This window comes from Fringilla coelebs, assembly GCF_963513975.1.
Source record: "Fringilla coelebs genome assembly, chromosome: 10".
Lineage (NCBI taxonomy): Eukaryota > Metazoa > Chordata > Aves > Passeriformes > Fringillidae > Fringilla > Fringilla coelebs.
In genome coordinates, this window is record NC_140036.1 from 10,029,261 (window position 1) to 10,056,280 (window position 27,020).

General features: G+C 40.5%; 1 protein-coding gene across 1 annotated transcript in view; it reads right to left on the reverse strand.

Annotated features, from left to right (window-relative positions):
• SPHKAP (SPHK1 interactor, AKAP domain containing) overlaps positions 1-25,784 on the reverse strand; it is a gene marked incomplete at its 5' end in the record, with an annotated part of 61,958 nt that extends 36,174 nt beyond the window's left edge. The window contains 4 exon segments of the mRNA XM_084212191.1: positions 2,048-2,158; positions 7,558-7,660; positions 25,551-25,600; positions 25,602-25,784. Of these exon segments, the coding sequence (XP_084068317.1) occupies positions 2,048-2,158; positions 7,558-7,660; positions 25,551-25,600; positions 25,602-25,784 (447 nt within the window).
• Between the last annotated feature and the right edge of the window lie 1,236 nt (positions 25,785-27,020).

Consider the following 27,020-nt stretch of genomic DNA (forward strand, 5'->3'; position numbering starts at 1 on the left):
GCATTGATAATTATTCTAGATTTAGATATTTGGAAAGAAATTAGGGACAAAGTACCTCTTAGTTTTTTCTTTATCAATAAGGTCTTAATCAAAGCATGTCCAAAGCAGGAAACATTTGTTATAGGTCCAGAGAAAGAAAGCTGGCAATAGTGGAGTAAGCAAAAGTATCCATTTTTATCTGAAACTACTTTTATGAGGTCACTCCCTGGGGTAAGAAAAATGTTCTATTACAGAAATTTTAATTGCATTTATAAATCACTATGTGGATCTTATGCATGACTATGTCTCACAAATTCATATATTTTATTCTATTAAGTGGATTTTGATTAAGTTCTCATTCAGTAGAAACAAACAAACAAGACATCCATAATTAAACTACTTTCATATTACAGGAAACATTATATTAACAGGAAACTATGTATCCTAATCTCAGTGGTAAACTGCTGCTAAACAGTACCATAGTTAACTGAAGTAAATTTAATGAAATGTTTACCAATCAGACAAATATCCTCCAAAGAGAAAAAAAAAACATTTATAATATTAGTGTAGAGGAAAAAGCTCTTTAAGGTAGTTTAACCTTTTAAAGCAGACAGCATGGCAAAATCAAAAAATGTTGCCTGAAATAAGGAGCATAATGGCATAATCTTTCTACAACAACTTATCTTTGCTTGGTATGCCCAACCTATCAGAGATAAATATAATTTCCTCTAAGATTCTACAAAAAATTAAGCAAAAAGTCAAAGCTCAACAGGTAAAAAAGTAAGCCAGAATTCATTCTTATATTATTATTTGAGGCAGTAATTTCCTCTGAGAAAATAAACCTAATTTTTAGGATATTAAATACTAAATAGTAAAATTAAATGCCTGTAGTCAATATGTTTTGCACTAAAAGTAATCCCTTCCTACATGAAAAAATGAGGATACCACTGGCTATCTGCCTGAGGAACCTGCTCTGGTTAAGGATGTGTTCAGCTTCTCACCTTGTAAGGTTGCTCCCTTGCACACTGGGACTAGGTGCTGCATTTTGCTCACTCTGTCTTGTGGAAACTGACAGAGCAGTGCTGGCTATGACTGAATTAAGCCCAGTAACCTCTGGCCATATTCCTAAATGTCATGGCTGCAGTGACACTGCTGTGTCCCTCCTGCTGCTCTCGGCTCTCTGTGTCACCCTGGGCAGGACACAAAGGCTCCATGGATGGAGATTCAGTTTCCTGGTAGCAGCAGTCTGGGCTCACCAGCTGGAGCTGAATTCCTGTCCTTGAGGGAATCCCAGCAGGCTCCATGAGAGCCCTCAGCTCGTCTTTAGGGTGTGTGCAGCACAAGCAGTGCTGGAAACCTTTTACCTGAGATAAAGCTGATCTTTCCTAAAGCCCTTCTTTGCTCACTGAGACCAGGAATAGCATCCAAAAAGGACTCTGAGGAAAGGTCTGCTCTTCTGAGTCCTCCATCAAGTAAAAAACTATTAAAAACATAGCCATGTATTTTCATCCAGTTTCATTTGGATAGTTTAAAAAGCAACATAATTCCTATTTCTTCATGCACATTGTTAAACAAAAGCTGATTTAATAACATTATAACCCATAATAACGAGATTGAAATTTAATTTCAAGTGCAAAATAATTCTGTATGAGCTCTTCAGCAGCTTCCTTTCATCTAACATGGAAAGAGCTTTTTCTCTTTGATTGTGTCTCTCTGCCTTCAGGAACATAGAGCAGCCTTTTAAACATCTGCTCTTTCCAACCTGCCACTTAACAAGTTATGGTTCGGAATAATTTTCTCTTTGGCTTATTTTTCTCTCTTGTGAGTTGCAGATTACGAGCATAAAAAAATACAGAGCGCCACCAAAGTCTGAAAGCCAAATATGGGGAAACCTCTGCAGTAGTCTTTATTAATGTGCTCTCTATAGAAATCTGGTTTTTTTTAGCTTGTGTATTTGCTTTTAAAAGAAAGCTGGAAATTGCAGACTTTTTTTGGTTTAACACGTACTGTTGTCAGCTCCACAGCCTATCCAAACAGCTCTCAAGTAGGAGATGGCAGTGATACTTACTGAGGCACAGTTGCTTTCTGACTTGTCTTCTAGAAAGCCAATTTGGCATGGTGTCCTCTGATTCTGCAGCCAGTAGTCTGTTGATTCTAGCAGACTGTTACTGCAGAGAATCTGTTAAAACAGTTAAAAATAGTTAAAATAATTACATATTTTTCTGAGCCCTATTGTGCTTTGGAGGCTGGAACCCTATTGTTGTAGCTCAATGGAAATTTTGTTGACAAAATTGGGGGAAGTGGGTTGGGGGGGAAAAGATGGATAAGACAGACCTGTTTGCTTTGGACCCATCCAGTTACTGCATCTTTAGTCAAATCACCTATATCCCCTGAAGTGTGAACATATTTTGTTCCAGAACTGAGAGGCCTTGGGGGCAGACACTTGAAGGAAATGCCCAAACCCAGTATTTTTATTGAAAAGTATTGCTATTAGTTTTGTTCTGCATTAAAGTGATATACAGACATATTAGGAAAACTAATTATTCAATTACACCAGAGCACACCAGCTTGCAGCCTTTATGACTGACTGTATCTCTCTCCACAGCAGATCAGTACTACTCATTCTGCCAGCAGCCTCATTTCTGGGACTTCCAAGGCTCCAAACTCCTTCTTCTAAAACAGGTTTTTCTGTTTTCTGAGAAGCTGAAGTATTTTGGACCTTCTGTAATGAGCCCTGAGGTCAGTCAGCACCCTGAGACCAAAACTTTGTGTTTAGTCTGTGTTGACTCTGCCCTACAGCTTGTGCCACAGCTCCACTCAAACAAAACCAAAAGGGGGCTACAGAGATCTGTAGACTTTAAAGAGGCAAAGCCAGTTTGCAAATCTGATGCTTAGATTAAACTGAATTCTTTACTTTTTGCCTCTGTACCAATATTCTACCATGAAAAAAAGGGACCATTAGTATCTTTAAAACAGCTAGGGAACAGCAGGAAAAATGTTGCTGTACCATTGGTGCTACTTACAGAACATTTCCTATGGCTTATCATCTTCCCTAGGCAGCAATGTTAAAAGGTTTGTGAAATAGATGTATATTTTATTTGTACTTCTTGCAATTCTTGTATTACATGGAAATAGCCTGTATTCTAATTTTTGGACCTTTAATAATTATATTTAAAAATAGAAATTTGTTGCTATACCTAGGGAAAGAAAATCTATCTACAGTACTTTCCTTTACCTGACTGCATGTTTTGAATTGACACACATTTGTCCTACTTCAAGAACATTTGATCTCTAAGCCTGGATCCCTTCCTTAGGAAGAGAAGTGAGAGTAACTTGTGAGTCCTTCTCATTTCTCAGGGAAGATGAATGACTGTGGAAAGCTCATCTGGCCAGTTGACACAGTTTTCTAATCCTTGGGGGCATCCAGAAGTAAGCTTATTACCACCCACAGAATAACTCCCACTCTAATTTTTATCTTTCTGGTAGAAAGTCAGTCGCACAGTTAATATTTCGCTCCCTGTATTATCCTTTTATTGATTCCTGAATAAAAGTCAGCAGGAGAGGGATGAGGAGGTAATGGGGAACACCCCAGGCCCTGAGCTTGGCCTGCTTAATTCCCCATTTTTGGTGCCCTCCATGGAGACTTTCCACCTTTGTAGTTTCTCAGAACACCAGCCCTGCTATGGGTTTTCTTCCAAAGATCTTTAAAATACCAATTTAAGGTTCACAAAATACTCAAGGGAAGTGCTGTACCCAAAGACTTTCTTCTGAGAATGCCAAAGGCTCATGAATGCTTCACCAGCCTCTTCTTGGGGGCTGCTAGCTAATCTTGTTTACCAGTGCAACAACTCTGCACTCAATAAATTTTATAACCTCTCATCTCAGTGCAAAAAGATTCCTGCTATCATAACTAACTCAAGACTAGACAGGGAAAATAATACACTCCATATCCCAAAGAAACAATTTCCTGTTAGTGTAATCAACTGTTGTGTGTGTTTGGTTTTTTTTGTTTTTTGTTTTTTTGGGTTTTTTGAGGAAATCTTGAAGCATTATGAACTGGTTGGTAAAGTCTAGAATTAAACATTCTTTTCCTCTCTCTGAAAAATTACCATTCTCTGAGGCTTTGTGAAGACAACATAGAATTGAACATATACAAAAACACCCATAAACATATATATATATGTGTGTGTGATTTCAGATTTAATTATATTCTAGACGTTCTCATCCTCAAAGGCTGAAGTTCTAATAACCTGCTAAAACATAATTTTGCATACACAGGAAACTTTAAGCTCAAAGAGCTTTTGCTGTAACAAGCAATCTTGTTTAATTTCCTTAAAGATCGCAGTTAATTTTTCTTCAACCTTAATCACTTTAGATCTTTCTTTCCCAAAACTAAGTTTCTGAGAAACTGTGATAGGCAGAAATTTATCATGCCAAAACAAGCTGCAGATATTCTTGGTGCTGGCTCATCTTTGTCTCAGAAGGACTTGGTGCGCACTTCAGAACAGCTCAGTCATAGCAGATGTATATGGTACACGACAAACCCATGAAATGAGCTGGGCAGTCCATACCTCACCTGCTTTGTCTCCTGTGAGATGTTAAATGACCCTTGGTAGCTCTAATTTTCTTTCAGAGATTTTTTTATCAGGAAGCAAACACTGGTAAAGACAAATGTTTTGGTCTGGTCAGGTCAGGTCAGGTCATGGTTGCCAAGGTTGAGTCCCTCCAGGGTGGTTTATGAGTTCCAAGGCTTTATACTGCATTTCATTTTTGTATGTAGCTTTTCATAACAGACTTTGAAGCCAAGGGCAGAAATTACTACATGGAAGTTTTGGATAGCATGTGATTTCTAAGTAACCTCAAGTAGATAAGTTGGCAGAGGTCAGCTGGTCAGATCTAAGGAACAGAGGTTGGCTCACACTAATTTGGAAAGGCTCCAGAAACTGCTCCAAAAAAGACAGCGCTGTGGGGATGGGGGAATGCAGGAACACGTGCCAGAGGTGTCCTTGCACATAGTCTGGTTCTACACAGGACTGAGTGGTGCCCAGGAGATGGAGATGACACTTGAGCCAGTGGTGGCAGGAGTGAAGGGTAAACCTTGGATCAGTTTAAACTCCATCTTATGAAACACAGAGTCTTGCATTAGGACCCTAGAGACATGATATGGCTCAGAGCTTTCCCCTTAGTACTTCAGTGGAGGAAGGATAATTTGGGCTACCCTGCAATGCTGAGAGCAGGTAGGGTTACACACACCTGCTGTGCAAAAATGTATCTCTAGAAGCCGTGTGAACTTTTGGGCATATTTCTTTGGTAAAAGACAGTATTGTTGTGATCAAAGGCACACATATGGTAAGAAAAAATGGAATATTTCTTACAGCCTCTTGCTATTGTAAGGCAGTTCTCCCTGTTAAATAGGTTCATGTGTTCAGACAAAGTAGGAGTTTGCACATGCATGAAAACTTGATGGGATATTCATGCTTTTAAAGGAACATACGGAAGCCCTTGTAGTAAAATAATATATGACTGCAATGATCAAAAGTGTATAAGCTTGAAGGAGTTGATCAAAATTAACAGAAGTAGTTAATTAATCAAAAGCAATGTGAGAACTGGTACTCTTTGTATCTCTACCAGAATATTACCACTGCCATTCTTGCATTTAAGCGTTTTTTCAAAACATACTGAGGTGATCTGTACCAAACGACAAGAAAATGAACCCTCTTCTCCTTCAGCCATCAGTCTGCAGTCCTGCTCTTTAAGGCAAACAGTATCACCCGCCAAAATTTCATCCTCCTGTCTTGTACTTATCTTCATTCTTATTTAATTAGGACGAGTGCAGGGCCAATCCCACTGACACATTGTTAGAATTTTTCCTATCAGCTGAAAACTGAAAGCAGAATTTGATTCATTGACCATACTCGTGTGACAGCTGCACACACTATACTGCTGTATATCTGGTTTGGAGCAGGATCATCACACTCAGAAAATAATTCAGGATGAATCTGCATCATGCACTAAATGTGAAATCAGCAGTAATTCATGGTTCTAAAAAAAAGTTTTCCACTCTCATCTAGAGACTCAGCCGTCAGCATTGCTCAGTGTGTTGTGAATCAATGAACTAAATCAGCCTCTAGCAGAGTGTGGATTAGAAAAGTCACTCTTTCCCAGAGGAAAATACTGCATATGAGTTTAGTGTAACAGCTTCCTGCTCCCTGATTTAGATCACAAGACATTAAAATACAGTAAATATCTATAACCGAGACAGCATTAAAAAGGCTCTGCTCCACAAATGAAACATCTGCGTCTTCGTGACTGAACATCTTAATTGCTTTGGTTAATTACTACTCATCAAAAAAGATAGGAAAGTGGGACATACAGAATGAAACGAGATATCAAGGGGCACATCTTCTGCATTCATTTAGGTTGGTCTGTGTAGTAGCAGGCTGCATCTCATATGGTTCCTGACAGGAACCATGCATGCCAAATATAACTACTCAAACCTGCAAGTCAACTGTTTAAACTGCTCCCTTGCAGCAGGAGCCCACAGCATTTCACTCCACCATCAATTACACATCTAACTTCAATATCACCTAACACAGGCTGAATGATAATATATCTACCAAATTTTCTGTGCATGGTTTTCAGTATAGGGAAAAAAATCTTTAGCATCTACATGTTTTATCCTTCACTCTTCTTACAGAAAACAAACAAACAAAAAACTCCAAGCCCAAAATGAAAGCATTATTAAAAGACAGAATTATGAGAAGACTGAATGAACTGTGAAAGTTTAAAATGAATGCTATCTTTTCAGCTCTAGAATTATGCCTGTGGGAGACAGTAGAGCTCTGAGGTTTATTGCAGAGTGAGAGGTGAAAGACAGCCTGTCCTCCTCAGTAGTCTCTGGTAGTGCCCCCTTCCCTCAGACTGTACTGCCATAACAAGCTCCTAGGAAGGAGGAATAAAAGGTCTTCACCTTTTACTATCAGTTGTACTGAAATTAGCTACATGCAGAAAAGGACATTTGACCCCTCCTAATGACATACATACACACAAAGGTGTCACTTCCCCCCCCCCCCCCCACATGCTCTAAATTAAATTAATAATAACATTTTAACCTGGTTTTATATAAACCCGGTTTTAGGAAACAATAACAGCAGTCTATACCACCTGTTGCTGTAGAAACATTCCAATCAAAGTTTTTTCATGAAGGACCCTCCATTGCATTGGTCTGAGGAAGCAAAGCTCTGTCTGGGTCCCAGAAAATTGTCATTTATTGAGGAGCAGTCCTGAAGGTATTCATGCTATGCATGGCTTTTATTTCATATAATGAAATGTCAGATAATGAGGTAAATTAGAAATTTTCAATGGAAGTTTACCTCCCATATATGTATAATGTATTTTGGGATCAGACAAGTATAGACCAGGCAGACAAAACTTGCAAGATACCATAACAGAACCACTAAGTTATTTTTCTGTATCAAACCTTTTCTAAGTATCACTTAAATTTTGTATTCCTCACTAAAGCTGAAAGCTAAAAAGCAAAGCTATATATACTGAATATAACATAAACTTAAAAGTTACCTTCTTACAAGCTGTGACAGAGCTTCCCAAACTGCTTGCAGAACTGTCTGTGCTGCTGCCTTGGTGCTCTGGGACTTCATGCATCAGTGGAGATTCAAAGTTGCTGAAGAAGAAAAAAGAAACAAGCCCCCAAAAACCTTTCCAGTGACTCAGCCACATAAATAACTCAAGTAATACCAAAACACAGGTCAGTAAAGAGATGTAACTTAAAATACTAGATGCTGTCTATACTCTCCTAGCTGTTGTTACTAGTCTATTTATTGCTAATTTTCCCTGTTTGGAAGACTATCCAGAGCTACACACTTTGGATATAAAATAGCAGACTGATGTCTTTTGAAGACTAGAGGAAAGCGTAAACTGCCTCTACAACCAGACCTGTCTGTCTTGAATGCCACTGTAAAAAGTGGCACTAGCTTCTTTTCATAAGCAGGCAGCTTGGAGCAGCAAATGAAATACTTGCTGCAATAATTCTGCTTTGTAAACAACAGAAATATTTGCTGCATTTTTACCTGCCAGGATAGAAGAAAATGGGTAGTGATTACAAAGTAAAAAACATCAGGAGAGGCAGTATTCTGCAATCCAGATGGAACAGCTCAGTACACTGTAGGTTTGGGGCTAAGCTAAGTCATGCACATACTCTGTTGTGTGATTCAGTGGTACACAACAAACGTGTTTACTTTGGAACTGTGCAGATGTGAAGTACAAAACCATAAAACCAGCCAAAGTTTCCCCAGCCAAATTATTTGCACACACAGCGAGAACTAACCCTCTTACTTCTCCTTTGGAATAGTTCAGGGAGTCTCCAAAGATCTTCCATCATTTAATAATCACCTTGGTCCAAGATTAATTAAGCTTCTCCTTCTGGTCATGACAGGCTCACAGTTAAAGGCCATACCTGCTATAGGACTATTTATGCAGGAACATACTAAGAGAAAACCATCCTACATGATCATGTTCTTCCCAGACTGGGTCTTTGGAGTGCTTAGGACTAGCCATGAATAAATGCATTCTCACTTGTAAGAAACTTTGTCAATGAGAATTCTGCTGACATGTGTGGTGCTATTCCAGAATAATTTTTAAAAGTACCTAGATGTGCTGGAATTAGAATAGTGAATAAAAATATAAAACTAATTTAGGACTTGTTAATTGCTAGCTGGGGGGAAATTTCATGAATCACACGGGAGGACTGAATATAGATGCACAAAAGAGACCAGAGGGTTAATTAACTTCACTTGGAAAGTGTGTTACCACTTAATACTCTGGAAGATACCAGCATGATTTGTACTAAGAAAGAAGACTTTTGCCAGTTTACAAAACTCTGCTTCATTTTTCAGATTATACAGACACATAGTGGTATTTCTGGGCAGTAATTTCTCTGGCATTTGACACAGCAAAATAACATTTTATAGCCTTATACTGAGTTCTTTAACAGAATGAGGGAAATTAAACACATGAAGTCAATTCTGGCTTTCTGTCTCCATCCAAAGTAGGAACCTCATGTTCAGAGGGTCAAATCTTACATAAGTTAAGTATCCTCCTTGATAAATCCACATTGAGATGCAGCCTTTGGATGAGGTAAAACTCACCACTCCCAGCAGAAGCTGTGCACTGCCTCTTTTTATAAGATGCATCACCTCTGCAATCTAACAGAAAATTACAGATCAAGGCTGACCTCCAGGTTGAACTGCAAGGCCTGCTGTACTCTTTCCTCCTGCTCTTCACTGAGAGGAAGGCTGAGGGCCCTGCCACAGGGAGCTGATGGGCTCCTAATGACTATTTTCTCCCAGTTCCACTGTGTGCAGGGAATTGAACTGCAGCGCCTGAAGTGTTGTTGAGTCTAGCAGCAACAAAGATAACAATTTGACAACTACCTGAAGGCCTTCTTTGGAACTTAATTAAACAGTACAAATAGAATATCACATTAAAGCATAGCTGAAAAATGTAGTTGAAGAGTTACACTTTGGAGTATAAACAATTCTGTGCTATCTCTAGACAGTATTTCAGCAAGGGGTGGCACATGACATGGCCCATACAAAGTAAAGCTCTCCTCCAAGTCATGCAGAAAGTGAAATGATCTGTAAAAGCTTCTTAATCCTTTAAAATCTGTGTTCTTTTCAAAATAAGCCCACTTTTCATTTGTAAATCTAGAAAACCCTGTTAAAAGCACATGATGATTGACATAAATGTAAAATGCTATTAAATATTTTAAATGACACTAGGCTCCCACTCATACTAAAGTTCAGACAGGAAACCCAACTGCCTTTGGTGTTCCCAAAATTTGGTAAACCTAAATCCCCTCGTCACCTATCCCAGTCCTCAGAGTTGTATTTCACATCCAGATGATAACCTGGAGGACAGGAAAAATCAGCAACTGTGTTTCACAGGACAAGGGGCAATGCATTTTCAAGTATCTCTAACACTTTCAGAGCTTCTTCTTTAGGTTCACGTCTCTTGTTCTGTAACTGCTGAGCAGAACCCCTGTTCTCAGGCTGCACTGCAGTTCAACTCCTGACTTGTGCCAGGGACAGGAACTCTGGGCTCCCACCACTTGCAAACAGCTTCGACCAGTCAGGGTTCAGTCACTGAAATGCAGAGAATTTTTTTTAGCAAAGAAGTGTCAAAACTTTAACAAAACAGGAGAGCTACATTCAGTTTTAGACTCCACAGCCTTTTCCTTACTGAGTTTATGGCTACATAATTTCTAGAAAAGCACAGGGAAACCCCCCTGGGCACTCTTGCTGGTCAGTCAGGTACATGACTAGGTGTGACACAAAGGAGATGTGCAGCAATGTGCATGCCAGCTGAGGGGAAAATGAGCACCCAGCTGTGCTGCTGCAGGCTGGGAATCCAGCACCACAAAAGTGAGTCTTCAGTAACTCAGGAAATGCAGTAATGCAGTGTATGAGGTCCTGCACAGATACTTTCAGGGGCACATGTCTTTCTTCCAGCACTGAACATGGATTTGGCTTTTCAACATCTCTTTTTCAATTATCTCATCTCTCAGCTAGGGCAAAGTTTCCTCTTCTCTTTATCCCACGGGTACCCTTTCTAAGCTTTCATTTTCAACAGGTGTTTTCTCAAGAGACCCTCCTCAGGCCATACAGCTCTGCCACCCTCGCTCTGCAGCAAAGGCAGTAATATAAACCTATTTTTCACTAACTCTCCAGGGAAAAGCTATTCTGGCTTTGAGAAGCTTCTGCTCTCATTAGTTCCTCAATAGCAGGAAGCAGAATGAAACTCTTGCAGAGATGTAGCCAGCTCATCATCAGTGATAGCTCTGCATTCACATACTATGCTCATTACTTCACATTAAGAGCTTACAGCAAGGGCTGGACTTTCAAGACATCTGGCACAGACTGGAGCCTTTTCACTACAAGATAAAGAAAGTTGTTAGAGATTTTAGGTCTCAGTTCTCAAGTTTTCTTGGCTCCCTTGTTTAGTATGTGATGGAGAATGCTGATCTGTGTTAGATGTGCTCATCTGGCTTGCAGGAACCACAAAAAGCCACAGGCATAGCAATCACTCTCTGTTAAGGAATGGCTCATTTTGAGAGTTTTCTATTGGTGTGAAAGATCCTAACCTATAATTCAGGTTTTGAAACTGAAGTTGGGAATCTGGACCTAAGACTTGGTGTTAGTGCACCATTTTCACTTTGGTATTTACATTAACAGAGAAGTCTCCACACTCATTTACCACCAGGTGCTGTCTTGCTGATTCATGAATTGTAACTGATAACTTTTCTTCCTACAAGCTATATGCACTCACAAAGAATACAAACAAATTAGAGGTCTGTAGTAAATGGCTGTGAGGTTTATATCACTGACTGCAATAATAACACATGGTGTATTGCTGTCCAAAATGCAAACGAATTGCTTCATCTTTCCTATGTTAAATAATTCAAAAATACTGACCTCAATGACTCAAGACTTAATCAAAAAACCCACAGCTGCTCCTAAAAATAATTATCTCCTTTGCAGATGTGGCAGATGGTGCTACATCAACTAAGATGAGGTAATTTAAAGAATTCCCCAGGTTATCACTAAAGAAAATTAATCTTGTGAAACAGTATCAGAAACTTCAATTTCCTACCATCTTGAACAAGCATAAACAGCTTCCCAAAACTTGCTGTTCAGTAATCATTCCTAAGGAGCAATCTCAATAAATAGTAAGTGACCATTACATATATATTTTTTGAATCATATTACAGCCTGCTGCTTTTCCTTTTTTCATTAGGACTCCTAATCTTGGCATTTTGAACACAGAAAACATGAAAAAAACAATCTTGAAGGAAGCAAACTGAACGAACCCAGGGAGGTTTCTCAGTGCAGTTAATGCCAAGCTATAGTGAGCTACATTTCTGTTTTCTGCTAATATCTGTAGTGAACATCATCAACAACAAAAAAGGGATGAATCTCATTTTGAAATAGAAATGTGAGAGAAGTGAAAGCAGAGCAAAATACCTTAGCATCTTCTTCCTTCTACCCTCCCAAATAAACCTGAAAGCTACTAAGCAACTGAGGAAGGCAGCCAGCTTAATCCAGACCCTAAGCAAGAAGCAGTTTTGAAAGGCATGCAGTGTTCAAACAGCATCTCTACTTCAAAGCCTTTTGAAGTGGATAGACTAGTCATACTTTTTCCTCATTCTACCTTTCAAATTTTACAGTTTTAAAATTTACCTTTGCAAGTAAACAGGTCAGCAAAGTCACTAGGAGCAAAATCTTTAGATGTAACAGTGTCAAAGTTACTATTCTAATCCATATAAATGGTTTTTATTCAGTCTGGACAATGTGTATACTTCAATCAGAGCACAGATGGTTAGTCAAACAGATGCTCTATAAATACTTCAAACAAATGTCTTTCTGATTTTGTTATGGATTTGGAACTCAAGAACAGAATATAATCACTGGCAATATCAGGATCACATCTTGTAAGGTATTAATAGACTTTTTTCAGTCTCCCATGGCTGCTATTGGCTTCAATATTCAAATACTGAATACTCCCTTCACTGTCTGTGCACTCTAACAGGTAAGGATTGGGTTTTACAGATGAGCACACTAAAAAGACTAGAAGTTTAAATGCTTTCTATTTGGATTTCTCATTTCATAGTGTCTACTGGGTACTCTTGATTTACATTTCATTTTTATCAGTGATACAGCTGCCAAAAGACCAGGTCTTTAGCTCCATGCTGATGAAAAACAGATGCAGAGAAAAGATAATCCATGCTGGGGTACACTTCACAATGCCCACAGAGCCCTGAATGACCTCCAAATAAAACCAGCAAATAAATCTGTAAGTCTCTGTAAGCAGTAGCAATCATCAGCCTTCTTTCAAATCACATTTTTAAAATATTATAAAAGAACAGACAAGTTTTACTGAAGAACAAATGTAAACAAAACTAACTACATTTTTTATGATCTACTTAGAAATATTCCTTCCTTCCTGCATTTACTGATTGAATTACTAAGGCTAAAATAACAAGGCTTTATGTACAAGTCTGACAAACTCCTCCACATTCAATAGCTATGGCAGGATATATTCAGCTCAGAGAGCTGACAATCAAATCAAAGAGTTGGCACTCAGGAGCTGAACGACAGATGATTGGGCTGGTGGCTTTTGATGGTCAAAAATTTACTGAGAGAGAGTCAGCCCAATATCAAACTGGCTTTTGCACACAGCTGATAGGCATCCTGCCTTTTCCCTACCTACCCCTCGATCTGACACGCCTTTAAGCCAATTCTAGACAGACCTTTGTTGGTAGAATGGCTACTTAATAAGGAAAACTTCCAAAAAGAAGTTCTGGAAGTTTTCCTTATTATTTCCTTATTTCCAGCCTTGGACCTTAGCCAGAGGAAACTACAGGAAAGAACAGGAGGAACTGTGAGATCTCTTCTGGTGGGAAATGCCCACAGCAATTCACAGGTAACTGGAACTTCTGCTGAGTTCCTGAGGTGGAGGTTGTTCTAGAAGGTACAAAAAGATGTCTTGGATCAACAGCTAGGGAGCAGCAAGGTCTGCTGAAGAAGAAGGACTGACTTGGAGAAGATGAAGGACAGACCCTTAAATGCAGGGAAGGCTAAAGGACTTTACCTTATGGAGGTGGACTGAAAGACAACTCAGACTGCTTTTCTGCCCCAAAAGCAAGGAGTTTGTACTCAGGTCTGGAGTGCCAGCCAGTGGGAAACTAAGGCTCTGCTGAGGGTTTGACTGCAGGAAAGATAAGAAATCTTGTTAAAGGAAGGATTCTTCAAGGAATTAGTCTGTACACACATAACTTAAGTGAGCAGTGCTGACTGGGAAGAGGATTTTAGAGAGATACAGGCACAGGTATCATAGAAACATCAGAATAAGGCAGTTTCATTTCCTCTACAGCAAAGCAATAGAATTGCTACTATTTTTAGCCTACTAAGTCAGCAAAAACCAATATAAAATCTGAAATATTCTTAAAAAGATGTCCCACAAAAAATCCCTTATTCACCTAGCATATGCAGGTGTACTGTACAACATTACTGGTCCTTGTGCTGTGGAAAGGAGACCAAAAGAGGAAATAACTAGCAAATTTTTCCATTCTAGCAAAAAATTTTCATGACTGTGTATTTATTAAAAAATTTATATTATTTCTGTATTTTTGATGGCAATGCCTATTCTTAATATAGGATGTGTTGTTAGCACAGCACAATGCAATAGCTCAAATGTATGATGTTATCTGATCCTCCTTTAAAAAGAATGGAAAAAAACATTGTGACACAGCTGGAAACTGGTGAAATTTGGTCCAATTTAAATACATAACAAATGTGCAAGCAGCTCCCACAGATTTCAACTAGAAATAGAAATTCACAGCACTTTTCAGGATGAAATCAAAGACATTGAAAATTAGGCTGTCATGCCATAAACCACTGGGTAATTTTTCACAGCCTGTTTTTTATGTTTCTTGTATCTAACAAACAACTTGTGTTCCCTGGCTGCTCCTCTCATCCTTTTGCTGTGCACAAACTGTCAGCTGGGTGTCTCAGGACAAGCAGAGCAGCGTGGCACAGGAAGACACCAGTGTTTTTATGTGGAGGATGTAAATCTTGCCTTAACTCATTCATTAAGTATTTTTGGCATCCTATTTATATTATATAGTCAAACATCACAGACAAGCTTCTCAACCAGCTTTTGTCATCAACAAATGTGATTCTCATTTGGAGCATCAGAGCAACAACAGTAAAATACTGACAATACAAGCCTCAAAGCACAGCACATGCAAACAAGTATTTCACTATCTGACAATTTTTTTTAAAGGCCATCCTCTAAAGATCTCAAATTTCGTTTATAAAAGCTTTTCAGTGGTTATATTCAAGACAGATATTGAATATTTCTGAAGGGAAGAGTAAGGTGACAAAGATGTTCATAACTTAGAAGTAAATGCATATGTCACGATTTTATTTGAATAGAAAATGTGTGTAGCTAATCAAAACTTGCTAGCTGTTGGTGTGTTTTCCTTTTTAGATTGATTACAAATCAAATAGACTGTACAAGCATAATTAAAATGTGGTAGGTAGTCAGGATTATGTGCGTGATCAGAAGGTGAACATCACTTTCTTCTTTTGAATGGCATTTTCCTAATATTTAGCAGACTTTCTGAAATTCTTTGTACCACCTCTCCACAGAAATAATAAATCTGGCTTTGGAACTATGAGATTAGGTAAGGGGTCCTGTCTTTACCTAAATACACACATATAAGGTAGGAGCTTGGGAATTTCACACTGTTGCAGCATCACTTTCAGCTACTTTTAAAAACATAAAGAGCAAAACTGGTAGTGAAAATGGACTACTGATCCTGGAAAACCAGATTTTTCATAACAGAATTTGAATTATGGAACAGCCTGGGGCCTTGGAAACAAAAAAAAGAAGGCATATGACAAGCCAAGTGGTTATAGTATCATGATGTACAGTGTTCTTTATTACAAAGCATGAGAATTGACTTCAGTGTAGTGAAGGTGCACCTGTCCATATCAGAGAAGTTAATATCTCTGAATACCATAGGAAATGATAACAAAATATTTATTCCAAATGCCTGAAGACTCCCCAGCCACCAGTAAGCCACACAACTGGTCAGTGAAGCATGACAACTTCCTTTTTCTTTTCCTTTTTTCCCTGCTTTATGGGGGGGAGGTGGGGGAAAGAAGCATTTCTGTGATCTAAGTCAATCACAGCAGAGGGAGAAAAATATGATAAGGCAATTTGTAGCCTATTGTAATTAGTTCCTTTGGTCAGGCACCTATACCAACATATGTGTGCCTTAAAAATAAAACTGGTCAAAATGACACTACATATTTGGGATATTGGTCCCAACTAAACTCAATTTGATTATGGGAAATATTTTACCTTAACAGTATCTAAAGTACTTTCAAAAGTACCTATCCAGCAAATGTATTATTTCTAGTGTATGTATATATTCCTTCAACTTCATTATGTTCCCCAGCCCTTCCAATTTGCAAGACGGCCAAGTTGGTTTAGATTCCTGCTAAACCTTCCAAAACATTGTCTAGGATTATAATAGAGTTCAGAAAGCAATATGTTTTTACCTTCACTAATGATACTAGAAAAGTAAAACAATAGTCTAAAAATAAGTGTTTTCATCTGAAATATTCACAGAAATTTCCTATTCTCTTTAATCCAGTATTGTTTCTGTGACCACCTGCAGTTACATTTGTAAACTAGTTAAAATGTCAGGGTACATTCTGCTTATTTTAATGCCAAAGAATACATTTTGTCGTGGCTTATTCACAACAGATCTTATTTTAACTTATTTTACATGCCTGAAATATTCTTGAATAATTCTGATTTGCTACTAGTATTCCAAAGAAACAAAAATTTCACCAATTTTGATGTGGTGTGAATATGTCACTGAGTACAGTCTGTGATTAGACAGAAAAAAAACCTCAAAACTCATTAGCTTAAAAGAATATTTTTTTAAGAAAGAATGATAATAACATTGTAAGATATGTGAACAAAATGAAGCTGCCTCTAATCAACTTGGCTTTTAATATGATAAAACATGTTTTTGTGCCATTCTGCCAAGATACTGCAAACATTGTATTTGGTTTAACTTGCTTCAATTTGTGAATTTTTTTTTCCCATGGACTGTAATGTGACGAACAGGATTGAGTGGTAGGTGAAGGCAACATTCACAACTTTTTTCTCACTTATACCAGCTTAAAAAAAGCATGAGATTTCAGTCCAAGAAACTTGAGCTTTAATGGCAATATGAATGCTTATTTCTACTCTCTAAAATCCACAGCCTTTCATACTCTTTAATGAACATGGGACATTATCTCTGGGAGTCTAACAGTGAATCAGATGAATGTGTTACTAATTTAATTAATTCCTTGGGAGCATGATGTAGATAAACTGCCACTGTTTTGCAATGCAATTCAGATTAATTATGAAACTGTTGTGATACCTGGGCCTGACATGGTTAACTTGTTCCCACTGGGATGCACAAGGTCCAGCAGGACCATCTGCACCATGGACTGAGCTCAGGTTAGGCTCTCAGACAACTTCATCACTGCCTGCAGCGTGACTCTGTGAGTGCCTGCCAAATGAGTATTCCTACACTTACAACTAATGAAAAAAACTAAACCAGCTCTTCCTATTAACTTCATTAAGAGTAGGGGTTGCCACTTGTTTCTTGCCTTGGGAGTATTTAAAATTTACTCTGATCATCACTAAGCTCTTTCAATTCAAAGGAACAAAAAAAGAAATAGGTACTTAAATCCAGGTTTCACCAAATTCCTTGCTGCTGTTTCATTAGTGGGGGTCACTGTAACAATTGCAGCTACAGAAAGACGCAGGTAACACAGAGGTCTGGTTCTGTGTATGCAAAAGCAATTCATTCAAAGTAAATCCAGTCCCACAGCCTCTTTGTTTCATTATTGGACTTGGACTAGTATTTGTATTTATATTACTTGTTTATGGTCTGTCGCTATTTTTTCAGTAGCCAATTATTTTGCTTACACGTGATGCCTTAAAAGCCTTGCCTTCTGAATCAGAAAATCACCTGTTGCACTCAACAAATACGTACTTAACTATGAAATAATTTTTCTTGTATGAAATAAAAATCTGCTACTATTGCTAGTACCAAAAGACACCTCTCTCTTATTGTCATATACACTGTTCCATATGCACAGATTTCCAAAATCTCAGAAGTATGGGTATATTTGGAAAAGTACCAGAACTCTGTGTTTGGTAGCTATCCTAACACTTAAATTACATCATGCAAACACTGAGGCAGGTCACATATGCCACCTTTGGGAAAGTGGATAAAGTGACCATTGGATTACACTGATTTTATGGTATGTAGGTATGTTTAGGATTGATGGTCTTGGCAGATACAATGTGATCTGTAACTAAGCTCCCTAAGAGCTGTGCTATTACTTCTGTATTTTTAAATATTCAAGAAGCATTTTGTTTTATTCCAGTTGAGGGGAAGGTCTTATTCCAGAGTTTATGTGAGGATAATGGGTTTTCATTTCAAGACCACAGCATGCAAATCTTTTCCTTTTATAAATAAATGTCCTGTTCATTTTTATTAGAGGTCTACAATAGTAATACACATTTTTCACTGAGGAGGAGGACATTGCCCTGACAACATAGAAGAGGAACAATCTATAAGTATGTTGTTGAAGCGTTACTCTGCTGATTTGATTTCTTCTCTTTTCAAATTGAAATAGCACAGATGGTTATAAATGCATCTTAGGGGAAACGGATTGGGACCTGATTTAAACACAGATCTGAAAACTAAGAGTCGTTTCTTTCTCCCTTTAATATTCTGAGGAGGCACTGCATGTAATGAACAGCTCCACGGCTGATGGAATGCCTGTACATGAAATTTTGATAACTATGCAATCTCACAGAGACTACATGAGGACCACACATATTTTTCACTGCTAGAAGAAAATACAAGTAAGTCCTATGAAATTCTGTGCATCTTTCTGTTTAGAAAGTTTTAACTACACCACAATGATGTACCTGTTCAATGTATTTCAATTTCCCAGCAATTCATGTAATAGATCAAAACTTTTCCAGAAAATAAAAAAGCTTCCATAATACTTGGAAGATAGTTATTGCAAGTGCATGGAGCCAGCTCAGGACAGTGCATAAAGGGTAAGTTTCAGTCTTAAAAGTCACTACCTAGGGTTATACAGGACTTGCTGACCAGTTCTGAATTTCACTAGCAGCAAAATATGTACTCCAGCATCAAGTTCTGTGTTAGCAGTTTTAGAAAAGAACTTATTCTTTCAGTGATAAATTAAATGTAATCAAGGCTTACAAATGACACTTTCTTACACAGCAGTCAAGAATAATTAGATGTAAAAGAAATTGTGATGCCACAACCAAGAGGAAACAGAACTTTGATAACTACTCATTGTGTGTCGTGGGCACTGGCAGTAGCCAGATACTTAATAATCAGGCAAGTCTTGAAGTGAAGAAAATTATTGAGGGAAACTAAAGAGATTAATGACAACACTCCAGAGGCTGACAAGACTGAAAAAAGAAGTTTTAAAATTCATTCTGGGCAGCAAATTAATCCCAGATATTGTAGTATTAATCTGCACATGCTAACTTAGTAGTTCTGGTTAAAAGACAACCAGAAATATGCAGTATGTTTTTTTTCTCTCTTTCAGTGAAGCAGGAGGAAGGGAAGCTGTACTGCACATGCTGTCTGAAGCACTACTGGATCCACTGATAAGCAAAGAGGTGGTTAAAAAATCGGGAGACAACCCTCACCAATTTCTGGCACTGAGATAGGGAGAGATATGAAGTTTTTCAAAGCGCCTCATCCCCGTGAGTGCCGGGCAGGCTTCCCCTTTCTGCTTCTCCCCAGAGAGCACAGGCAAGAGCCTGTTCAACACACCAGGAGAAGAGGAGCTGCTGCTGCATTTTATCCAGTCAGTCGGTAATTAAAACTATTGTTTTGATGTAGAAGTTTAATTAGTTTTCCTTCTTCTGAGAAAAAACTGAAGCTGCCTGCCGCACTTCTGAGTTAAAGCTCAAAACTACATGGCTGTTAGTGCTCACTTTCCTGGTCCTTCATGTTGAAGCTGCTTCTCCACTGAAATAAGTCAATGCTTTGGGTGAGAGCAGCTGCAGTGAGTGCAATACAGAGCAGTGAGCCTGGAGGGACCACTGCTGGGACCCTGCCACCGCAGGCTGCATCCTCAGAGGAGGGAGCTCTCTCAGCCTGCTCCTGCTCATCAGCACCTCTAGCACACCTCACTGCTGCCTGCATAGGCCACTTCAGGCTGCTCAGGTGCCAATCATGGCTTAAAATACATGGCTTTAATACCTGTTCTTTAGAGGGTGTTCTTAACTTTAGGGAAGGATAGCTGCAAGAGGAGTGGCTGGGGTTCCTTAGCCACAGTGCAGATAAAGATTGCCATGAGTCTATGCCTCCCTCCCCCTGTGCCTTCTCAGGTAGCAGCTGAACCAACCACACATAACAAGAGTTAAGTGATTAATGTAGGGCTGAGGAAGTAGATGACAAAACCCTGATGAATTAGTGAGTGTGCCTACAAAGATTACTGGGAGGAGGTCATAACCTAAATAATATACAAAATGAGCAGCATTCCAAATTATCACTGGTAGTTGTTAGTACTTCTCAAGTGTGTCTGGAGAAGGAGAGGACTGAATGAAGGAGGAGAAGGGTTGGTGTGCATAGGCAGAGTGTGAACAAAGTGACTGACACTACTGCAACTACTGTAGCCACAAAGAGGAGAAGGGATGCATGGGATTAAAGCTGGAGCTGAAAGAAATTAATGGATATTTTCAGGAAAACAGTGAGAAATTCATGTGGGAGGCTAGGGTAGGCAGGATTAGAGAATTCAAACCAGATGGGATTGATTAAATACGAAAGAAATGGAGATGCCGAGCCTGGACATAAGCAGCATGGTTTGGTCACTGTAGTGTACAAGTGGGTTAGTGAAACAAGGCATGGAAATTCCATAGTTAACTTCTTTACTACTTCTATGACTCTCCCTCCTCCCTTCACCCACAGTCCCATTCCTCAAGGGATCAGATCTCTCATGCACAGACTTATGGCCTTTAACAATTTAGGTTCCTTCTGGTTTTAGCTGATTTTTTTTCCTCCCCTGACCTCACTGAAGGAAAGCATCTCAGAATTTTGTCTACGTTTAACAACACAGGTTAACCAGGTTAGTGAACTGCTTAAAGAAATTGCCCATGAAAACAGGGCACAGCATGTCATTTCAAGAATTCCCACCACTGAGACTGAAACTAACACTGGAAGAAGTTAGTGAATATTGAAACTTATCAGATCATTTTTCTGGCTGCTACACTCATAATATCTGGTACATTCATCTGCTAATTTGCAAATAAAAAGCATACCCAGCAAATATTAAACTGATTCCTCTGGTTGGGCTGCAGTACTGGTTCTGCATGAGTGCAGAAAAATAAATTTCATCCTCATATGTGACGCCAGCTGCTGCTCTAATGCATGTAGTTTCCTGATAATGGGAGTTCTGACATTACTCAGTTGTTCAGAGGATTTATTTGCTCTCTCTAATTTAAATAAGATTTGTAATACATTCAGTTTTCCTTTACTCACAGAGGTGGAAAAATATGGAGAACAGACCTGTAAGTTGTGGTCTTTGTGGTCAGTCCCACCAAACACTACCCATCGCTCTTCTTCACTTGTATCATTTCACTCACCACTGGCAATTTTTCAGAATAAATGTTTAGTATTTATTTCTGTTTATGTGTTGCTTTTCTGTGTATTTTATTTTTGTTGGCATTCTCTTTTCTTTAATGATTTATTCCAATGAATTGTTATCTGTAGCTTACTCCCATGGCTGCTGTGGAGTCTTTGCCCACAATTTTGCCTCCTTCAAGGATCCGAGTTTTATTTCACTCATTCCTAAAAGCATCTTAGTTCAAAGCCACCAAATCTGTTTTCTCTGTTATACAAGATGCAGGCTGCTTTGCTGGAGCATAAGAGCAGCTGTCAGCTCGGTCTGACAGTGTTACAGTGTAAATTCCAGAGGCACTAAGTGTGTGCCACATGCCTGCTGCCTGTAAGAAGCTCTGATACAGCCACAGCTTTTGGATCTCTTCTCAGCTTCAAATATCTTAACTTACCTCTGTGGTCAGCCCTAGCATGTTCATCAAATGTAAACAGTGCTTGGTTTCCACCAGGATCCTGTAAAACAGAAAGGCTTTTCCTAGCCATTCTTTGTGCCCTATGTGCCACAGCAGGTATTTCTGAGATGTAGCAAAGATCATTTTGTGCTGGTGATTCAACACTTTTTTTATTACATGCAGAGCAAGTTCTCAGAAATAGAGAGAACTTCTCTATTCTTGGGCTTGTCTTTTCATGTTTTAAAACGTAAAACCTGCTACTTCTCATCTCTGTTGAATGTACAGGCATTTTAATTTTTCCAAATTACTATTCAGTCTAATGTTGCTTCTAAGCTCCACTGCTGTTTCCAATTCTGAATTGAAGAACACTTTTAATTCCTCCATTCCTTTCTAATATTTACACAAAAGGTGTGTTGAATGCAGGTTCCAGTCCAAAAGACACGTTGAAAGACTTTTATTTGGCTGCCAGTATTTCTTTTAGATACATAAAACTGCATATGTTTATAGGTTTGGTTTCATAAGCTTGAGCAGAAAAACTGCAGTTTTACAGAAGGGGGTGGTTGTATGTCCTTAAGCAGCAGCAGCATCCCAGATAGTCACTAACACAGGGGCCAGAAACAAGGAAGTTCCTGCCTCATATGTAAAAAGTTCATGCATTTTTCTTCCTGTCTCTCACCTGATGAGGCAAAGTGCAAGCCAGTATATTTTTTAATGTGGGGATATTTTTCCTCCACCATAAAAAAACCCCACCAAACCAAATCAACCACCACAAAGAAAAAAAAACCCAAAATAAATCCTTATAGATCACATTTCCAGCTCCCCAACTGCAACATGCATCAAAAATGCTGCTTGAAGGGAGAGTGGCAGCTACCAGTTCTGTGCAGTTCTCTGCAGCTGCTCATCTGACCCCTAGGCTACTGCAAGAAGCTGCTGCTGGAAATGCTAAATTATCAGAAGCCTGAAGGCCACTTGCCTGCACTGCTCTGCAGTGACTGCTGGCATCCCAACCCAGGGCGTATGGTTTTGCCTCCAGCTATGGAAGCCAAAGGAAGGGAAGGTACTGAGCAGGAACTGATGTGCAGCCTGAGTTTTTGCTGAACTCTGGGAGTGATGGTGATGTGTGACAGTCAGCAAGTGGGCAGAGCTGTGGCCTCGACTACGTGAAGGTGACTGAGATGAGGTGTGAACAGTCACAGAAACAGGTTAATGCCTGAAGTGATTCTATAAGGAAAATGAAAAATACCCTTGATTTCTAACAGTCTGACAGTGAAAACTTTCTTTGGTGAGGTCAGTAAAGCTAACTCCTAATTTCAAAATTTGTATTTCTCAACAGCTGTTGTAACTACATCTCAATTAAAAGTTGCCTAAATATTGTATGGTGGGCATAATGAGCTGCAGGTGTATGATGACAAGTTATCTGTCCCATGATGTGCTTTTTGTGCCCTTTTTTTTTTTTCCCTCAGGACTTTCTGATGAAGACAGGAATGATCTGAATAAACTATTGCTGTTCTGGTCACCCTTCCTGGAGTCCTGGGATCCTTACTACCAGACAGAAAGCTTACAATTAAACCTTCAGCAAGGAAGAGGTTACCTTGATTAACAAATAACAAGCTGCTGTCAACAGTGAGCCTCAGGAGATAAAAGAGAGAATGGGAGTTCTTGGTGTAGGGACGTCTGACCTGCTTCAGCTCTGGGAAGAGAATCACTCTTCAGGAAGATGAAAGAGGTACCTTGCTCACATGAATAAGATTAGCCTTGGCCTTGCTACAGAAATAGGCAATTTTATCTGGGTTAATAGGCCTAGAGCAGAGGGGAAGAGATGACCAGATGGCAGAGCTCTGCAATAGACTAGGACTGGTTTCCTCAGTTTCTAAACACAGTGATGAAAAGCTTAGCAACAATCGTGGAGTTGGAAGATGACTGTAGGCTTGTGAGGAGGTAAATTTGTAACAATGAGAACAAGACCATAGGCAAGGAAAGCAGCACCTTGTCCAATTCTTGATACCTTCAAGACTGTCTTGCTGGAATATCTGTTTATCTTGGGGTTAAGATTGCATTCCATCCAATTTTGGTAGAGTGTGAAATACAAGATGTCATGTCAGATAACCTAAAAGTCTCTCTTGCCTTAAAGTCTGCATCCCTCTCTCTTTCAGATAGTGACTTCCCGTAACATACTAAACTTACTATAATCTCTTTGTTATTCATAGTGTAAAAATGCATTAAAAATTACTTGCCATGATCAATAACAAAAAATACAAAGCTAAATAATTTTCATTTCACTCTGAAATGCCAAGGGAAAAATTGGCAAGGACTATTTCTAGATCAGACAATTCAGATGGAAGTGCAAAAGCATTATTAAGGTTTGGTCAGTAAATGTTTATTGATATGAAACACTATTCAATCAGTCTCTCTAAGGGATTGCTTTAAAGCTTTTTGTTTCCTTCAAGTAAACAGAAGATATTTCTCCTCAAAGTAATTATCACCACTCAGGTGTCATTGTCCCTCCCTCCGCCAAGTAGTTCCTCTGGTGTGTTTAGGTAGTTCACATCGTTTCACTATCTTTCTTTTTAGGTTGTGCATTCTCCAAACTTTATTTCTATCAATTTTTTTACGACTCATTTAGACATTGCACTGGGAGCAGCTAAACCAAAACGAATTGCAATAATTGACAACATATGCTTTTTATCTATGATAGTCTTAAATGGTACAATTTCTATAATGCTTCTGTCTGCCTGCTACTATCAAAATGCAATTTACTTGTGATTGTTGAAAATTATGCTTAACCACATCTTGCATCTCCGGTAGGCTGCTGCTATCCGTACATCCATTTCCGTCTTGCAGGAAGTTTTGCGCTAATCGGTTCTTCATTACCGCTATAAATGCGCCTTTGGTGGAGCCAGGGTAACAGAACTACAGCGATTTTTAGGTTTTTCTTTCATCGTGAAACAATCTGATTAACTAGGTAGCGGACACGCGTCGAAGTGATTTAAGCACAACATCCTAAAGGTATCATTAAGCACTAATTAACTTACCGACTCTCTCGAGATGCTACGGCATGAAAACCAGCTGTTAGAGCGAATTTAGACGACAATGGCTATTTTTTTCTTTCTACCGTAAGAAAAGCCCTCTAGTTCCTGCTTCAGGCGTAGGGGCAAAGCCGCGGCGGGTGACCGAGCACCTCCCGGCAGGTGCGGCGCGCCGCCCGCCCTTCCGCAGCCGCACGCGAATTCCCGGAGCCCCTCCGCGCCCGGCAGCGGCTCCGCTCCGCCGCGGGCACCGCGGAGCCCAAGCGCGGCTCCTCCGTGACCGCGCTCAGCCCGGGGACCCCCGCCCGTCCCGCGGGCTCCCGCGCCGCGGAGAGCCCGGCCGGAGCGCCCGGCAGCGCGCGGGGCCCCGCGGGCGCCCGGCGCCGATACTCACCCGGCGGCACCGGCGGCTCCGCGGCCGCCCTCGCGCGGCGCGGCCCCGAGCGGCGCGGCCCGGAGCGCGCAGGCGGCGGCGCGCGGGGAGGGGCGCGGGCCCTACCTGGGGGCGGCGGGCGGGGGGCGCCCGGCCATGGCGGCGGCGGCGGCGGCGGCGACGGCGGCGGCGGGACCCTCCGCTCCGGCCGTGTCGGGACAGCGACGGCGCGTCCCCGGCGCTGCGGCGCCTCCCGGCCCTGCCCTCCGCCTCACTCCTCCCCCGCCCGCCCCGCCGCCTCCCCCGGCCCTCCCTCGCGGCCGGGCCCCGCGGGGCCCTGCGCTCCCCGGGGTGCGGGCTGTGGCGGGGCCGAGCGCGGCACCGCGGGGACCGCAGGGAGCCCCGGCGAGCGCCGTCCCCCCGCAGGGCAGCGCCGTGCCCGGCGCTCCTCGCACCTGCGGACCGCTGCCTGGCAGCCGGTGCCCGGCCGGGACATGCGGGAGGCGGCAGCCGGTCGGAGCTGTTCGCCGGAGCGATGGAGGTGGCGGCTGCAGGAGTTCAGGACGGCTGCAGAAGTTGCTGGCGTTGTGCTCTGGCTGCGGTGTGGCAACGGGGATGTGACAGCGAGGTGCTCGTTGGCTGCAGAGAGAAACGGGCGATCCTTGCCGAGTCCTCGTTACGAATGTCATGATGTTCCTGGAGCCCCAGCCCCGTAAACCATGTGATTTAAATGACGGGGATTTCTTTCTGGCTGTCTCAGATGTGACACTCAAGCATTTAGGGACGGAGCCTAGATTTAACTACAACTTACGTCTCGTTTTGAGCTCATTCAGACAATTTCATCTGGTTACTTTCAGCAAACTTTTCCTGGTTGGTTTGCTTTTTCTTTTCAGGAAAATACTGAGTGTGTTGAGGTTCGGCTCTATCATGTTTGCATAACCATGTCAGAAAATCTGTGCAAGGCAAACGATTAGAATTGGTCTCTAGTCATGAAAGGAGAGATTAAAAGCACTTGACTCACAAGAGATGGATGCATGGTGCAAACATTGTTTGGAACCCAGAGCTCCTGGGTTCAGCAGGAGTCTTGTTGCCTCAGGTGTGAAATTTGGAGACAAGTGGTATCCCCTGATAGTTCTTGGCAAGATTCCACTTCTGCTGAGATTTGTTTTCAGTAAGTTTAGTCTTAAGGTCAAAGCCCAAGATATGCCCTGTCCAGTTAGTTGATAAGTATTATGCTTCTGTTAGTTACATAGCAAACACTCAACAGGAATCCAGCAGTAAAACCATGGCAAGAACTTACACAAATCTACAAATGCTGCTTAAAGCTTGACTCCTGTATGGTGAGCCCTGCTCTTTAGTCGGTGCTCTGTTCAGAGATTTGTTGAGTGAATTCAAAGACTAAGAGGAAGGGCAAGGGGCAAGGGCAGTAAATCCATGTTTGGACAACTTTTTTTTTTTTTCCTTCAATGAAGATTCAGTGTTTCTCCTCTTTAAATACATCAGTCCTCTGCCTTTTCTACACCTTGCTATTCCCTTTAGTTGGCACATCATGATGAAATCATGGAGTTTAGTGAGGTTTGGAAGAGCCTGGGGCATGTGAAGAGATTTTTTTTGTATATTAAACCAGGTTTTGTTCTCGGTTCCAATTTACAATGCAGAAATTTCTTAACCAACTTTGGCTAGAGGCACAGTATCATTTAACTACTGAATCAACACTTTTTGATATTAACAAAGGCTACCTGAAACATGAAGGGTTTGTTATTGGTGACTTCGGCATAACCAAGAGGAAGAAGTTTCATCTTAATTTTTAAATATCTCAAGATTTTGTGCTAAGGATATGGATTACACCTTCTGTCAGCATGTGAAGTGACATTAGAGACAGAAAGGCTAACAGCTACGTCATGGTCGCTAAAGTTAAAGGTGAA